This window comes from Schistocerca gregaria, chromosome 2 (genome assembly GCF_023897955.1).
Source record: "Schistocerca gregaria isolate iqSchGreg1 chromosome 2, iqSchGreg1.2, whole genome shotgun sequence".
NCBI classification, from domain to species: domain Eukaryota; kingdom Metazoa; phylum Arthropoda; class Insecta; order Orthoptera; family Acrididae; genus Schistocerca; species Schistocerca gregaria.
This window is the reverse complement of record NC_064921.1, coordinates 84,331,025-84,348,800: the sequence shown is the minus strand read 5'-3', so window position 1 is coordinate 84,348,800 and position 17,776 is coordinate 84,331,025. Positions and strand designations below refer to the sequence as shown.

At 48.9% G+C, this 17,776-nt stretch overlaps 1 protein-coding gene across 1 annotated transcript in view; it reads left to right on the top strand.

Moving 5' to 3' along the window:
* LOC126336361 (farnesol dehydrogenase-like) overlaps positions 1-17,776 on the top strand; it is a 75,976-nt gene that overhangs the window by 17,519 nt on the left and 40,681 nt on the right. The window contains exons 2-3 of the mRNA XM_049999955.1: positions 6,082-6,244; positions 9,197-9,326. Of these exons, the coding sequence (XP_049855912.1) occupies positions 6,082-6,244; positions 9,197-9,326 (293 nt within the window). The remainder of the gene's footprint in view (positions 1-6,081; positions 6,245-9,196; positions 9,327-17,776) is intronic.

The window sequence follows — 17,776 nt, the reverse complement described above, 5'->3', positions numbered from 1 at the left end:
GAAAGGTTTAAGGACCTGATCAATCAGTGCAGCCAATACTTTCAGGAGTACCACACCATCTGGTGATATAAAATGCAGGCAGTTATTTCCTGCATCGTCTGCATTGTGACAGCTACAGCTTCATATGTAGTGTGCCTGTGCACCTTCAAACTCTTCTTAGAAATAGGGATAAAAACGCAAACTCCACCTGACACCCTATGATATTCACTACGGTACTTCTAATAACTCCTGTAGCTGTGAAGGGCAGGGTCTGCAGTGCTGGGAACCAGGTTTCCTGGAGGGCAATGTAGAAAGCAGGTGTAAAGCTTAACAGTTGCCAAAGCTAAGCCAGGTTGTGGAAAAAGCCGCCGCAATTCCACTGGAGGAAGACTAGGAAGGCATGAAACACTCAATGAGGCAGTCTACGCCTCAGGGTCACCTGCTGCAACTGGATATAGCCTGTTCAGGAAATAAGTGATTATGTCTCTGGCGTCCGCTGAGGACTTAGATCTCATCAGACCCAGATTCTTCACATCATCCTCAGATGCAGAGCTTGTAGCTAGCAAAGGTATGGTTGCCACTGGAATTCGCTTTGTCTTGCAGGTCTTCTTTCTGGAATTCTCTCGCTGATCCTTGGGTTTCTCTAGCTGGGAGGGCTTCACTCAATCAATCTGCAGGACTGAGGATGATCGTGAAGCCCTAAGACCAGCTGGTTTAGGGCTCTTCAGCCACTGGTGGGTGTCATCTTTCCCACTCGCAGAAACCTGAGGAGGGGGCGACCCAAGGGGCCCTTTCCTAGCGAGAGGAGCTGAAGAAGACTTACGCTTCTCCAGCTGAGAAGTGGGGGCTTGTGTCCCCAATGGTTAGGAGGACAGTGTTCCCGAGGTATGTGGGGTGGGGGCAACAGGGAGCCATCATCAAGGGGGCAGGTTTAGTCTTCTGGCTCTGAGAGCCGACTAGAATTCATAGAACTGACGGAGCTACAACTGTTCTCGTAGTGGCAGCAGAAGAGGAGAACTTAGCCACAGAATGTAGGCACTCATGCAATGCTAGACCCTGCATCGACTGACCTACACTGAGGCCCAAGGGAAAAATGAATTTTCTTTCTCATGGTAAAATCCTGCAGTCTGGTGAGCAAGGGGAATGATGCTCTCCACAACTGAGACAGATCGAATGTGGGGCACATGGAGTATTGGGATGGGATGGACGTCCACAATCTCGACATGTTATGCTGGAAGTACAGCAGGAAGACTATGTGCTGGAACTTCAGCCATATAAGCACGGCATTGTTGGATGGATATGGGGCTTGACACACAGCAGTAGTATATTACCTGAGAAGATCAAGGTGATGGGTCACTCTTGAAGGCCAAGATGAAGGCACCGGTGGCAACTGATTATCCCTTGGACCCAAATGGTCGCGCCAAACGAAATGAACTCCTCGTTGCCACGCATCTCGTCGTCAGACTGCAAAAGAAGATCTCTGTGAAATATAATACCCTGAACCATATTTAAGCTGTTAGGCGTGATGGTAACGGAAACATTCCCCTGCTTGTCACAAGCGTGTAATGCCCATGACTGGGCAAAGGATGCCGTTTTTATGAAGACTGACGCTGACCGCATTTTGGAGAAGTCCTCCACCCCCCCAGACATGTCCTCTAAATGCTCTCAAAAAGTTGAGGCTTCATCGAGACAAAGGAGTCCCCATCAGCTCTCGAACATGCAACGTACTGGGACAAATAAGGATCACTGCCATCCTTAAAGTGGCTTTCCTTCCATGGCGTGGCCAGGGAGGGGAACGATTTAGGATCGCACCTCCTTGCTTTGTACTGAGACTTGGAACGTTTGGAGACTTGATCACGAGGAAGTGATGACGTAGTATGCTTCATCACGCGTTACCCATCCTGATGCCACCCACTCCGACCAGAGGCACCCCATAGGCGCCACCCCATCGCAGGTATCACCTGAGCGATCCCTGTTTATGTACCCGGTTCGTTGTAGCCCCCAGACTAGAGGCCCCACCACAACGAACTGTCTGCTTGGTTGCACTTGATATCCAGCATGGTAAACAAGTCCGTCATCATTGTCAGCGTACAATACGATAATGCACAATGCATGAAAAAATACGTACTCAGGAGAGTGACCTCGCCCAACAGTTGGAGTATGAGCAGAAGTGCAGATCCACATAGACAAAGGATGTGTTAGGTCTCAGCGCATGATGGGCCCGATGCACCATGTAAGGCGCCCTTCCCAAATTGGCTCGCTCTTCTGGAAGATTTCAAAAATGGGGGGTCAAAGCCTACAGAAGACCATCACATAAAGGCCGAAAGGTGAGAGACTCCTTTTAGTCGCCTCTTACGACAGGCAGGAACACCTCGGAAATGTAATGGCTCAAAGTAGTGTTATGACTTCTGCACAACTTGTTGGCAGCAGACACAGTGGCTGCGCCAAAGACTGAGATGGCGTGGAGTTTTACAATTATTTGTTGAACTTTCTTTATAATTTCTTCCTCGTTGTCACTGCCCAGCCCTGCAGATCCCTCCGCCTGGCTGTTGCTGTGTAGATTCTCCGACAATGCGCGCTGCTGATCGCACTCGGGAGCCTCACGCCACCAGTCCCCCATTGAGGCCAGGATGCCCTGTGGTTGAGATAAACTTGTGGCCACTCGGCTCAGTGGGTGTGCCCGTACTGGGGCGCCGAGTCGCTGTGAGGTCAGCTGCTGACGACTTCCCAGCCGCCGGTGCAGCATGCATCAGTCGCGATGTCCGCGAGGTCCTGTCATGGACGGACCACACTGTGTGGACAGGCTACCGTGAAGTCTGCGCATCAGTCCCAGGCGGCGCCTGTTACGCAGACGGCGCTGCGGCCCACCCTGCTGGAAGTTGTCGCTGTAGTTATTCAGCCATGGTGCTGACCGAACTCGGACCGACCTCCAGAGCCGAAGTTGACAGTTGGCGGCGAACTGATGACTCCTGCGAGCTGCAACAGACTTCCAGGATCGTCTCCTACGAAGATTGGATATTCAGACAAGGACCACGTCCATCTTCAGAAGCCATTATGAAGCAGTTCAGATCTGTCTATTTCTGCCTGCGCTCCACTATTTATATCTGGCAGGAGGACGTTTTTTACCCTCGGTGGTAGCTTCTTGTTATTACTCCCACAGTATATTGCAGCGTAACTTAGGGTGCTGGCCTCACTTCCCCTTACTCAGCACTCTCCAGGCATCGCTCAAAGCTCGGTCTGAGTGCGTTCTTGCATCAGCCTGTTGGTAGACTGCTACTGTCAGCAGGGCTATGTGAGTGCCTACTTCGCAACAACTTGGTCGCCAGCGTGCCTCTGTTTTGCCATTCTCCAATGCGTGAAGCAATGCTTACCACATGTGGCCGCAACAGTAGATATAGTAGTGTTTTGTGAAGTGAAATGGGAAGAAGACGAGGACTACTGGTCAGATGCGTATAGGGTAATACACTACTGTCCATGAAAATTGTCCAATGAATACCTGTTTGTTTGCTACACCAAGAAGAAATGCAGATGATATATTATGCTACAACTGACATGTGATTATATTTCACGCAATTTGGGTGCATAGATCCTAAGAAATCAGTACCCAGAACAACCACCTCTGGCCGTAATAACGGCCTTGATACGCCTTGCCATTGAGTCAAACAGAGCTTGGATGGCGTGTACAGGTACAGCTGCCCATGCAGCTTCAACACGATACCACAGTTCATCAAGAGTAGTTACTGGCATATTGTGACGAGCCAGTTGCTCGGCCACGATTGACCAGACGTTTTCATTTGGAGAGAGATATGGAGAATGTGCTGGCCAGGGCAGCATTCGAACATTTTCTGTATCCAGAAAGGCCTGTACAGGACCTGACACATGCGGTCGTGCATTATCCTGCTGAAACGCAGGGTTTCGCAGGAATCGAATGAGAGGTACAGCCACGGGTCTTAACACATCTGTTACACGTCTCGGTCACCTCTTGTAACGTCTACTGTTCAAAGTGGCGTCAGTGCGAACGTTTCAAATGGCACCCCATACCATCACGCCGGCTGATACGCCGGTATGGTGATGAACACACGCTTCCTATGTGCGTTCACGGCGATGTCGCCATACACGGATGCGACCATCATGATGCTGTAAACAGAACCTAAACTCATCCGAAAAAATGACGTTTTACCATTCGTGCAGCCAGGATCAGTCGTTGAGTACACCATCGCAGGCGCTCCTGTCTATGATGCAACGTCAAGGGCAACCGCAGCCATGGGCTCCGACGACGTTTCAGCAGCATGGACAATCAGCTCGAACTGTGCAAGACACCAATCATCTGCACGCAAACTTCCCCATCTGTTGACTCAGGGATCGAGTCGTGGCTGCACAATCCACGATCCGCTACAGCCAAGCGGATAAGATACCTGTCATCTCGACTGCTAGTGATATGAGGCCATTGGGATCCAGCACGGCATTCCGTATTACCCTCCTGAACCCACCGATTCTACATTCTGCTAACAGCCATTGGAACTCGACCAACGCAAGCAGCAATGTCGCGATACGATAAACCGCAAACGCGATAGGCTATAATCCGACCTTTATCAAAGTCGGAAACGTATTGATGCCTTGTGCAAGGAAGAGAAATGAGGACCGGCGTTGCCTGGTGAAACGTTGTGATGGTAAACTGCTGTTTGTGTACGAGAAATCGGTTGGAAACTTTCTTCATGTCAGCATGTTGTAGGCGTCGCCAACGGCGCCAACCTTGTGTGAATGATCTGACAAGATAATCATTTGCATATCACAGCATCTTCTTCCTGTCAGTTAAATTCCGCGTCTGTAGCACGTCATCTTCGTGGTGTAGCAATTTTAATGGCCAGTAGTGTAGATTAGAAAATGAAACACTTAAAGTAGTAGTTGAGTTTTGGTATTTGGGCGGCAAACTATATATTCTCTACTTCTACCATCATCGGTTAAACAGTAGAATGGCAATAACAACAAATTTTTATTCCTAAGAAACGCTTTTCTTAACATCGAGTGTATATTTAATTTTATGGAGTGGAAGTGAAACAGTGATGATTCTTTTAGAAAAAGAGTTCCTGACACTTAAACAGTTTAGACAAGAGGAGAATATAAGCTTTTGAAATGAGGTGCTACAAAAGAATGCTGAAATTAGATAGGAAGATCAAGTAACTAATAAGGAGGTACTGTATAGATATGGGGAGAAGAGAAATTCGTGGCACAACATGAGTAGAAGAAGTGTTGGGTTGGTAGGACACATTCTGAGGTATCAAGGATTTACCAATTTAGTACTGGAGCGAAGTGGGAGGGGTAAAAATCGTAGAGAGAGACCAAGAGATGAATGCAGTAAGCAGATTCAGATGTATGTAGGTTGCAGTAAGTAGTGGGAGATAAAGAGCCTTGCACAGGCTAGAACAGCATGGAGAGGTGCATCAAACCAGTCTTTGGAATGAAGACCACAACAGCAACAACTCATTACCAGCTAGTGTTCTGAGTAGAACCAGTGTAATATATTGATGTGTTAAACGTATGTAATGGTACCACCAAATGGATTTTATCTCCTAGGTTTCTTTTACAACTTCAACCTTAACAGAACTATCAGCTGTACAATTACGTTACCCAATGACTGTGAAAAATGCTGTGTAATTGCAGTTCAGACAAGTTATTTGCTGTTCGATCAATAATTGTTTTAAGAGAAGTTTAATAATACTTAAACCAATAGTTGCTCAGTAAGTATAATTTTTTCGGCATAGTACTTGTTCTAATGGGATGTTATTTGTTTTTCTGTCCATTAAATATTGACATTCCGCATTTCATATCATGTCTTATTTTATCACGAGCTATAAGAGAGTCTATATTTCGCCACCGCAGACATAACGTATGAACTGCTACGTCGCCAACTTCGTTTTTGCTCTCTTATCTTCTCTACCACGCTCACTGTGTTAGTACTACTGTAGACCACGAACATGTATGGTACAATTTACTTTTCGACTGTAGCTATTACACGCACTCATTGTCCAAATTTTGAGACTGAGTGCCTATCAGAAGATTTATCCTGAAGAAACGTAACACCAATATGTTTCTCTTCCCTAGGAATGGCAATTAAAAGATTCCACCAGCCAACTGTATCCCATGTATGGAGATGTGACTGACGAGGAAAGCCTACTTTCTGTATTCAAATGGATTTCTGATAACTTGGGAAGCGTCGACATTCTCATCAACAGTGCGGGGTTATTCCGCAATCCTCTCTTGGCTTGTAAGTGACCAATATCCCTATTAGTATACGAAGTAGATGTATAGAATGGTCAGAAACAGCCTGAAAAGTTTGTAAGGGTGTTGCAGGTTAGGTTGTGCTGAGAAAGAATTGTTTAACAAATGTGAGATGTTGCGCCGTTTCCGATTTAATTGGCACTGACATTAGCTAATCAGAACTTTGTGCACGCAAATTCAAACAATTGCATGCTCTGAAATGCGGTAATGTACAGATACCCGGGGATCCATGAGTTACCAGTTGTTGAAATGCTTATCACCATTTAAAATGTGCCTTTTTCGGTAGGGATAAATTTAAGTTAGGTGAGCAAAAGCTGTGTTTGGTTTCCTCAAACCAAACAAAGGAAGAACACGTTTCGCAACACTGTCTCTGGCAGACTACTTGAATTTCCGCGCACAGCGACCTTGCTGGCTAACTTCGATACTGTTTAATTGGGAAACGGTGCAACGTATCGACTTATCATCTTAATTTTATTAGCAGCACTGCCCCACCCTACGACACCATTACAAGCTTTTCACACTAACTTGAACAGGGTGGTCAGAAAGTCTGTATTTTTGGTAACTTACCAATTGAGTACTCAGTTTTCCATCCCGGTAGGTGCATTATCAGCGTGGCGGATTGGTAATCGAACCCGGGCCCCTTCGCTTACCAATCATGTCCGAAATTTTCACTGCTCTGGGACTGTGTGTTGTGTTTTAATTACGTTTTTGTCGTCATAATTGACATTCCACTATTTAGATGTGTGCATGGGCATGTCCCGATAGCCGATAATAATAAAAAGAACACTCAGTTGTTCAGAAAATCGGAGGTGGTGTAGGTTAGCGCATGCTTAAAGTTAATCAGAGATAAAACCAAATAGGAGGAACGTTGTTAAGAAGTGGCACCTCATTTTAAGCTCACTAAAAACTAAATGAGGGGGCTGAAAAGAGTTTTCAAAGTCTGTCAAGAGTGTGGCGCACATTCTTCTATGTAAGTGGCATTAGAAGTGAAGGTAAGAGTAAACATCGGTCGGAGACCCAGTTGGCTGACTTGTCTCTCACTAAGAGAGTGACAGTGGCCCCGTTCGTGAATGCCAGCGCTGCTTGTACCTCTCCCTAGCAGCTGCCAACAACGTGTTGACAACCTCTGACCACAGCCTAAGACATAATGTCTGGTGGAATCCACCGATGTCGGTGCCACTGTCCATCAATGACCGACATTGGCCTCAAGACTCCGATCTTTCCAAATCAGTAAGCCAATGCGTGTGGTGACAATGCAAGCGACTTCATCCCCTAAAGACGCGGACTCAAGACGACAATCGGTGGAATTTGGCCGACGTTCCTATACACGATTATGGACTGTGGCATCCTGACGATACAAATATGAGTTTCTTACAAACACTTTCTTTCCTAGACTAAACTTATGATCGGGATGTAGCTCGATTGGAAATCACAAGTACGAAAAATCTCTGTCGGAAGTTGTGACCGTAAATTACCAGGGGAAAAATGCTCCTATTAGAACACTATTCCCCTGTTTTGAAAAGACTATGACTGAGACAGCTGCTACACCACTTTTTATTCCACCTTCCTCAGCACCTTTAGTTGCTTGTTGAACAGCTTGCTCCATAATTTGTGGGAAAATTTTTTAATCTCACACGCTTGCAAGAGCTCCTGACTGTAACTCTCTCACACCCACTAGTCAATCGCTGTAAGTCAGTCATATCCATCCACTCCCAGTTGCCCATTCTCACTTCCTCTTTCAGACCAATTAATTGTGACAGAGAGACAAGGAGATAACGACAGTAGGGGTAGGGCAGAACGAATGAGACTGTCAGAGAGCAGTAGGGAGACAGTAACAGTGAGAGAAAACACTGTCACTATCTCATCCGTCCTTCTCACTGCCGCTACTCTTTTCACCGTCACTATCCCTCTCTTTCACGAGGTCATTGTCAAAGACTCTTTCATTAACAGTGGCTCTCACCGACTTCTACTTTCTCTGTCTCTCCATTCCTCGTCCACTGCTCTGTCTCTTTCACTCTTTTGCCAGCGTCGTTCTGTCACGGTCAACTGTGCTCCACTGCCACTGTGTCTCCTTATCTCTCACTGCCATCATGTCCTTCGTTCTTTCAATACCACAACCACTGCCGCCAAATTTTCTTTCCCACTGCCACTGTCTTATCACAGCATAAACAAGCACGAGTATGTTGGAATGCCAAAATTTTTGGGAAATTTCTTGAAGGTACTGAGGAAGGATCAAAGTAGCGTACCAACAGTCTGGCTTTGTCTCTTTACCAGGAGCATATTCCTTTTTTGTGCTCGGATAAAAGCCTTTTTCTTCTCCCTCCCACAGCAGGGCATGTCACTCATACGAAAAGAACTTCAAAGGTTACTAAAAGTGTGATTGTTTACTTACATGAAATTGGAAAAAAAATGCAAAACTAATTTTGTACCTCAAACCAAATTTTATGCACACAAAAATTTTGCATCTGCTTCAGTAGCACAACATGGGTTTTCCAGAACCTTTCTCATGATGGAGAATACACTTTATAGCATATTTCTCCGTGCTGCGTCACTTTGTAGACTATCTTTCGCCTCACAGCAAATTTTACGTGCATATTTTACGTGTTCATGTTGAATACCTCGGAAACGCACAGAGACGTCAAGAAAAATTTTCAAGGTTGTTCGAGATTGAATTTTATCGATATATTTCTAAGATTCAGCGACTTGTTGCGCACTGTCGTTTTGGAATCCGCGGCTTGTTGTACGACAAAAATTGTAAAAATTTTTGGAGGTTTTTGTAAGGATCTGCCTGTGTCCTAATGATCGTTACTGCAAATTTGCTGGCGCTAAAACTTTCCGCAAAAGCTTCTGCGACCCTGAACTGTAAGTATGTTCGCATGTGTTTTTCTTAACGACTGTTTTGATGCAGTTTCGATGTCACTATTTACACTGCCAACAGCTGCTCCAACGTCGGACATAAAAAAGACGCTGGACGTGAACGTGTTGGGTCTGAGCATCTGCACCAGGGAGGCCGTGCAGGACATGCTGAGCAGGGGCGTCGACGACGGCTTCATTGTGCACATAGGCAGGTACGAGAACGCTGTCGTTTACGCGATTGTCAGAGAACAACGCTGCTTATTGACACCACAATCTACTTTCATTTATAGTATGTCTCAGCCACCGCTCACACAAATAGTATTACTTTTGGTTTCGACTTCTCAACAAATCATAGTGAGATGTTCTGCTGTGAGTTGGTGATGTTGTGCCCCGCTCATAAGGTGGCGCCAAAGCTGAAAATGTTTTTCGCACAGAAGCCAGCGGGTGCGCTGGTTCACGGGGGGATTTGTAGCATAGTCAACATAATATATTACAGGGATACCGTCTGGGCCAGATGCTTTCCTGGCGCCTAAGGATCTTAACTGTTTTACAATACCAGATACACTAAACTCTACGTCAGCCATCCTTTCGTTTGTTCGATAATTGAAAGGGGTATGGTACAGCAGTCCTCAAACCTAGCTTTCAAAAACTCGTCTACGGTAATCATCATCAGTTACATTACCCATACTGTCAGCAAGAGAAGGTATTGAATTATTTGCAACGTTCATAGATTTTACGCACGACCAAAATATTTTCGGGTTATTTTTAGAATCTGCAGATAAAATATTGCCTTAAAATTCGTTAAACGATTTTCTCATTGTCCTTCTGACAGCTGCTTTCTTTTCGCATAGTTTCTGTTTGTCAGCGGGGCAGTGACTACGTTTAAAAACGACTGTGCATAATTCTCTGCTTTCTCAGCAGCTTCCTAATATGTTTGTTGAACCAAAGTGGATCCTTTCCCTCCCCTATACTTTTGCTAGGCACATTTGGTGGACAATACCTTTAAATTCCGCGGTGAGTGCTTGGAGCTGACGATGAAGATATTCATTAATGACACTTATTTGCTTTCCCAAACAAGAAAACTCTACGCTGTTTCTTAGGTGTTTTTGCTACTTTCACTGACATAGTAGCCACAACATTACGGTCGCTAATACCTTCTTCTAGGTTAACTTCCTCAAAAAGAACAGATGTGTTTGTCGCCAAGATAACTAATATGTTAGCATCTCAAGTTGGTTTTCTAACCAATTGCTCAAGGTTGTACGTTGAGAGCTCTGCTAGAATAACTTCAATCGAATCCGAAACTTTTTTCTGCTCCCTGTGATAAACGTGCAATTTTCCCATTCTAGATTAAAGTCTCCACCTATAACTAATGTATAATTTGGATATTTACTTCCTATGTACTCAAGACTTTCCCTGAAACGTACTGCGACGTTTGTTGCGGACGCTGGTGGTCTATAAAAACAGTTTTATCCCAAGATTGACTTTTGTATTATGATGTCAATCAGACAGACTGGCCGAGTATCGATCTCAACCGCGTTTAGACTGTGATTAAAATAAACAGCATCAGTCCGATCCTTCCTAAACATTGTCCAGAGTTCAAAATTTCACTGCTGTTGATGTCTGCCTTCCACCAGCTTTCGGTTGGTTTGTGGGATTAAATGGACCAGACTACTACGGTCATCGGTTCCTTTTTCCAAAAAACTAAAACCACCCAAAGAGAAGAAAAACGAACAACAGGAAAGACGGCAGACGACACAGGACAAGAAATACCCAGACAAAGAACAGACAAAACAAAGTAAAACCACACACGGTGTGGCGGTGGTTGGCCGACCATAGGGATAAAAAAGGAAAAGCCAACCACCGAAAACACATTAAAAACTCAGTTTTAAATCGTAGGCCAAAGGCCAGAATCAACACAATACAATAAAATGAAACAAACACTCAGATTAAACGATAAAAAACCCCTGACCGAATAAAACGTAAAACTAAGTCAGCCATAGCAGAGTCATCTGTTAAAAGCGCAGGGAGAGTGTCAGGCAGTGCGAACGACTGCCTGAGCACAGCTAAAAGTGGACGGTCCAATAAAATGTGGACCACTGTCAAAACGGAGCCGCAACGACATAAAGGTGGGTCCTCACGTCGCAATAGGTGGCCGTGCGTCAGCCATGTGTGCCCAATGCGCCGCCGGCAGAGGACAACAGACTCCTTGCGAGAGGCCGAGTATCCCAACATGGAATGGGGTCCACACGAAGACCACAGAGCGGCCGCAACGCGCAACAGTATGCAGAGACTCCAGGATAGCCATCACCAGACGAGAACGAGGGAAACACTGGTCGAGAGCTCGTAAACCGCTCACGGAATCGCTACAGATAACGAAGGACTCACCTGAGCAGGAGCGGATATACTCTAGGGCACGAAAGATGGCGACCAGCTCAGCAGTGTAAACGCTGCAGCCATCTGGCAAGGAGCGTTGTTCGGATGCTCCCCTAGAGTTGGCGCATAACCAACAGGGCCAGCAACCATCGAACCGTCAGTGTATACAACGCCAGAGCCCTGATACGTGGCCAGGATGGAATAAAAGCGGCGGCGGAAGGCCTCTGGAGGTCCTTCGAGCCCTGTGCCAAGTCGAGCCGAAGGCAAGGGCGAGGAACACACCATGGGGGTGTACGCAATGTGGCCCGGAAAGGAGGTGGAACAGTGAGAACCCTAAGCCCGGAAAGATGATGTTTGACGCGTACTGCGATCAGACAACCCGACTGGGGCCGACGTTCTGGCAGATGGACGACCGATTGCGGGAACAGGAGACTATAGTTGGGATGCCCAGGCAAGCTAAAAGCATGGACAGCATAAGCAGCCAGTAATTGTCGTAACCGCAGTGGAGGGACACCTGCCTCCACTAGTATGCTGCCCACAAGGCTGGTCCGGAAGACTCCAGTGGCAAGTCGTATCCCGCTGTGTAGTATTGGGTCCAGCACCCACAACGCAGATGGGGATGCTGAGCCATAAGCCAGACTCCCGTAGTCCAGACGGGACTGGATTAACGCCTGGTAAAGCCATAGGACAATAGATCGGTCGGCGCCCCACCTGGTGTGGCTCAGACATCGCATAGCATTAGATGCCGCCAACACCCCTGTTTAAGCTGCCGAATATAAGGCAGCCAAGTCAACCGGGCATCAAAAACCACCCCCAAAAACCTATGTGACTATCTTGACGGCGATCTGCTTACAGTGGTAAAGCCGCGGCTCCGGGTGAACAGTGCGTCGGCGGCAGAAATGCATAACGCAGGTCTTGGCTGCCGAAAATTGAAAACCATGTGCTACAGCCCAAGACTGCGCCTTGCGGATTGCGCCCTGTAGCTGACATTCAGCAGCTGCAATGCCAATAAAGCTGTAGTAAAGGCAGAAGTCGTCAGCATACAGGGAAGCAGAGACAGAATTTCCCATGGCCGCAGCGAGCCCTTTAATGGCTATTAAAAACAGGCAGACACTTAGAACAGAATCCTGTGGCACACCGTTCTCCTGGACTTCGGAGGAACTACACTCCTGGAAATTGAAATAAGAACACCGTGAATGCATTGTCCCAGGAAGGGGAAACTTTATTAACACATTCCTGGGGTCAGATACATCACATGATCACACTGACAGAACCACAGGCACAGACACAGACACAGGCAACAGAGCATGCACAATGTCGGCACTAGTACAGTGTATATCCACCTTTCGCGGCAATGCAGGCTGCTATTCTCCCATGGAGACGATCGTAGAGATGCTGGATGTAGTCCTGTGGAACGGCTTGCCATGCCATTTCCACCTGGCGCCTCAGTTGGACCAGCGTTCGTGCTGGACGTGCAGACCGCGTGAGACGACGCTTCATCCAGTCCCAAACATGCTCAATGGGGGACAGATCCGGAGATCTTGCTGGCCAGGGTAGTTGACTTACACCTTCTAGAGCACGTTGGGTGGCACGGGATACATGCGGACGTGCATTGTCCTGTTGGAACAGCAAGTTCCCTTGCCGGTCTAGGAATGGTAGAACGTTGGGTTCGATGAAGGTTTGGATGTACCGTGCACTATTCAGTGTCCCCTCGACGATCACCAGAGGTGTACGGCCAGTGTAGGAGATCGCTCCCCACACCATGATGCCGGGTGTTGGCCCTGTGTGCCTCGGTCGTATGCAGTCCTGATTGTGGCGCTCACCTGCACGGCGCCCTCATTGGCATCAAGGCAGAAGCGACTCTCATCGCTGAAGACGACATGTCTCCATTCACGCCTGTCGCGACACCACTGGAGGCGGGCTGCACGATGTTGGGGCGTGAGCGGATGACGGCCTAACGGTGTGCGGGACCGTAGCCCAGCTTCATGGAGACGGTTGCGAATGGTCCTCTCCGATACCCCAGGAGTAACAGTGTCCCTAATTTGCTGGGAAGTGGCGGTGCGGTCCCCTACGGCACTGCGTAGGATCCTACGGTCTTGGCGTGCATCCGTGCGTCGCTGTGGTCCGGTCCCAGGTCGACGGGCACGTGCACCTTCCGCCGACCACTGGCGACAACATCGATGTACTGTGGAGACCTCACGCCCCACGTGTTGAGCAATTCGGCGGTACGTCCACCCGGCCTCCCGCATGCCCACTATACGCCCTCGCTCAAAGTCCGTCAACTGCACATACGGTTCACGTCCACGCTGTCGCGACATGCTACCAGTGTTAAAGAATGCGATGGAGCTCCGTATGCCACGGCAAACTGGCTGACACTGACGGCGGCGGTGCACAAATGCTGCGCAGCTAGCGCCATTCGATGGCCAACACCGCGGTTCCTGCTGTGTCCGCTGTGCCGTGCGTGTGATCATTGCTTGCACAGCCCTCTCGCAGTGTCCGGAGCAAGTATGGTGGGTCTGACACACCAGTGTCAATGTGTTCTTTTTTCCATTTCCAGGAGTGTATATGAGGTCGCGACGTGCACGCGGAAGGTACGAAACGACAGAAAAATGCGGATAAGGATCGGCAGAGGGCCCAGAAGACCCCATCCATGAAGCGTAGAAAGGATGTGATGACGCCATGCCGCATCATACGCCTTCCGCATGTCGAAAAAGACAGCGATCAGGTGCTGACGGCGGGCAAAGGCAGTACGGATGACCGACTCCAGGCTCACCAGATTGATGGCGGCAGAGCTGCCTTAACGGAACCCACCCTGAGACGGAGCCAGAAGGCCCCGAGACTCCAGTACCCAATTCAAGCGCCGGCTTAACATTCGTTCAAGCAACTTGCAAAGAACGTTGGTGAGGCTAATGGGACGGTAGATGTCCACCTCCAAAGGGTTCTTCCCTGGTTTCAGAATGGGGACAAGACTTTACCGCCATTGCGACGGAAACTCGCTCTCGACCCAAATGCGGTTGTAAAGGTCGAGGAGGCGTCGCTGGCAGTCCACTGAAAGGTGTTTCAGCATCTGAGAGTGGATGCTATATGGCCCAGGAGTGGTATCAGGACAAGCGCTGCGAAATTTCCACTCACTGAATGGAACATGGTACAATTCAGGATGGTGGGTGCGAAAAGAAAGACTCCGACGTTCCATTCGCTCTGTAATGGGGCGGAAGCCCAAGGGGTAGTTGGCAGAAGCGGAATTCAGAGCAAAGTGCTCTGCCAAGCGGTTTGCAATGACATCTGAGTCAATACAAACTGCTCCTTTCAGTGAGAGCGCAGGGACACTGACAGGGGTCCGATAGCCATAGAGGCGGCGAATCTTGGCCCAAACCTGCGATGGAGTGACATGGAGGCCAATGGTAGAAACATACCGCTCCCAGCACTCCTGCTTGCGTTGGAGGATAATGCGGCGGGCTCGCGCACGCAGCCGTTTGAAGGCGAGAAGGTGTTCGATTGAGGGATGTCGCTTGTGACGCTGGAGAGCCCGCCGGCGTGCTTCAATTGCTTCATCGATTTCAGGCGACCACCAAGGCACAGTAGGCCGCCGAAGGGACCCAGAAGAACGGGGAATGGCAGTCGGCGGCAGTAATGATGCCGGTGGTGACCGATTGAACCACTGCATCAATGTCATCGTTAGAGAGAGGCTCAATAGCGGCAGTGGAGGAGAAAAAGTCCCAGTCAGCCTTATTCAGAGCCCATCTGCTAGGGCGCCCAGAAGACTGACGCTGCGGCAGTGGCAGTGACAGAAAGCTCGGAAAGTGGTCACTACCACACAGGTCGTCATGCACTCTCCGTTGGACAGACAGTAAGAGGCTAGGGCTACAGATCGAAACGTCAGTGGCGGAGTAGGTGCCTTCACACACTTCAGTGTGCCACATGGCACAATCATTTAAGATCGAGAGATCGAGCTGCGCCAATAAATGCTCAACGATGGCGCCTCGATCTGTTGCCACTGACCCACCCCACAGATGGTTATGGGCGTTAAAGTCACCCAGTAACAAGAAAGGTGGCGGCAATTGTCCTGGCTGCTCTGATAGCCCATGCGGCGCGACATCACCATCCGGTGGAAGGTAAAGACTGCAGACGGTAACAGCCTGTGGCGTCCACACCTGAACAGCGACAGCCTCTAAAGGTTTGTGGAGAGGTAGACTCGCTGTGAAGAGAATTCAGGACACAGATGCAGACGCCAACAGACACCCTTTCATAAGCTGCCCAGTTCTTATAACAACCCTGATAGCCACAGAGGGCGGGGGTTCGCATTGCTGGAAACCAAGTTGCCTGCAGAGCAATGCAGAGGAAAGGGTGTAGGCTGATAAGTTGGCGGAGCTCAGCTAGATGGTGGAAGAAACCGCTGCAGTTCCACTGGATGATGGTGTTGTCCATGGCTGAGAAAGGCGTGATGGGACTGGGAAGGCAGAATACGCCGCTGGGTCACCTGCTGTCTCCGATGGAGCACCCGTGCAAATGCTATCCATTGCGTTTGAGAGACCGGCGAGAGCGAGGTCCTCAGCGCACGCAATAATCTCCACCTCATCCTCAGACGCAGAGCTTGCAGGTAGCGGCGGAATAGGAGCCATCACAAGTGCCTTGGTCTTACGGGGGTTTCAATGTCGTTTTCTCTCGCTGTTCCTTCGGTTGCCGTCGTTCAGAGAGCTGATTGGTGTCAGTCTCTGGAACCAAAGCTGATCGCGAAGTTCGACGACCAGCGACCTGTGGCTTCTTCAGCTACTGGTTGGTGTCTGCTGTGCCGCTGGAAGGAACCTGGGAAGGGTGTGACCCAAGTGATCCCTTCCGAGCGAGAGAAGCCGGAGAAGACTTACGCTTCTCCGGCTTAGAAGTGGGGACTGGTGTCCCCGGTGGTTTAGTGGGCGCTGCTCCCGAGGTAGATGGTGTGGGAGCAACAGCAAGAGAAGGGGCCCCATCGTCAAGAGGACAGGTGAGGTCCTCTGACGCTGAGAGCTGACTGTCTGTGGTGCAGCTAAAGGAGCTGGAGCAGGAGTGACAGTGGAGGCATAAGATGATGACATGCGAACGGGATGTATCCATTCAAATTTCCGCTTAGCCTCAGTGTAAGTCACTCGGTCCACGGTCTTATATTCCATGATTTTGCGTTCTTTCTGTAAGATCCTGCAGTCTGGCGAGCAAGGTGAATGAGGCTCTCCACAGTTGACACAGATGGGAGGCGGAGCACATGGAGTATCGGGATGGGATGGGCGTCCGAAATCTCGACATGTGAGGCTGGAAGTACAGCAGGAAGACATATGGCCGAACTTGCAGCACTTAGAGCATAGAGGTGTTCATTTCGTCCGGCGCGTTCTTCGGGGTCCGAGGGACAATCAGGTTGCCACCGGTGCCTTCATCTTGGCCTTCGAGGGTGATACCTTACCGGAGAAGGTCAAGGTGATGGTCTACCGTTGTGACGTCAAACCCTATATCCCTCCCCTGATGCGGTGCTTTAAGTTGGCGCGCAGCTCGTCATCAGACTGCAGAAGTAGGTCCCTATGGAAAAGAATACCATGGACCACATTTAAACTCTTATGTGGTGTGATGGTAATGTTAACATCCCCCAACTTGTGACAAGCAAGCAACCTGTATGACTGGGCAGAGGATATTGTTTTTATCAAAACTGACCCAGAGCCCATTTTAGACAAGCCCTCCACCTCCCCAAACGTGTCCTCCAAATTCTCTACAAAGAACTGAGGCTTCATGGATACAAAGGATTCCCCATCAGCTCTGGTACAGACGAGATAGCTGGGCGAATACATGTCACTATCATTCATTGCCTTTCGTTCCTCCCATAGTGTGACCAGGGAGGGGAACGATTTGGGGTCATAAACGTTAGCTTTAAAATGAGCCCTTGAACGCTTAGAGACTGCTGATGGCTGGCCACCAGCAAGAGATGATGTACCACGCTTCATTGCAGAACATCCGCCCTGAAGCCACCTACTCCGACCAAGGGCCCTCCCCATGGGCGCCACGCAGCCACAGCAAGAGCCACCTGGCAGGATGGCCATTGCCGGGAGCCCTGATGCCCCAGGGAGATGGGCATCTACTCCTTGGCATACATGGGGAGTAAACGGCGCAGGCATCAGTAGAGCGATCCTTGTGTTGTCAGGGGGCTACAACCAACAGGGTACATGGCGGCCCCACCACAACGGACAGGCTACCATGCTGGATCCTGGATGCAAAAATGTGTAAGATCGTCGTCGCAGCGAAAAGCAACACTGCACAGTGCAGCGTGGTAATC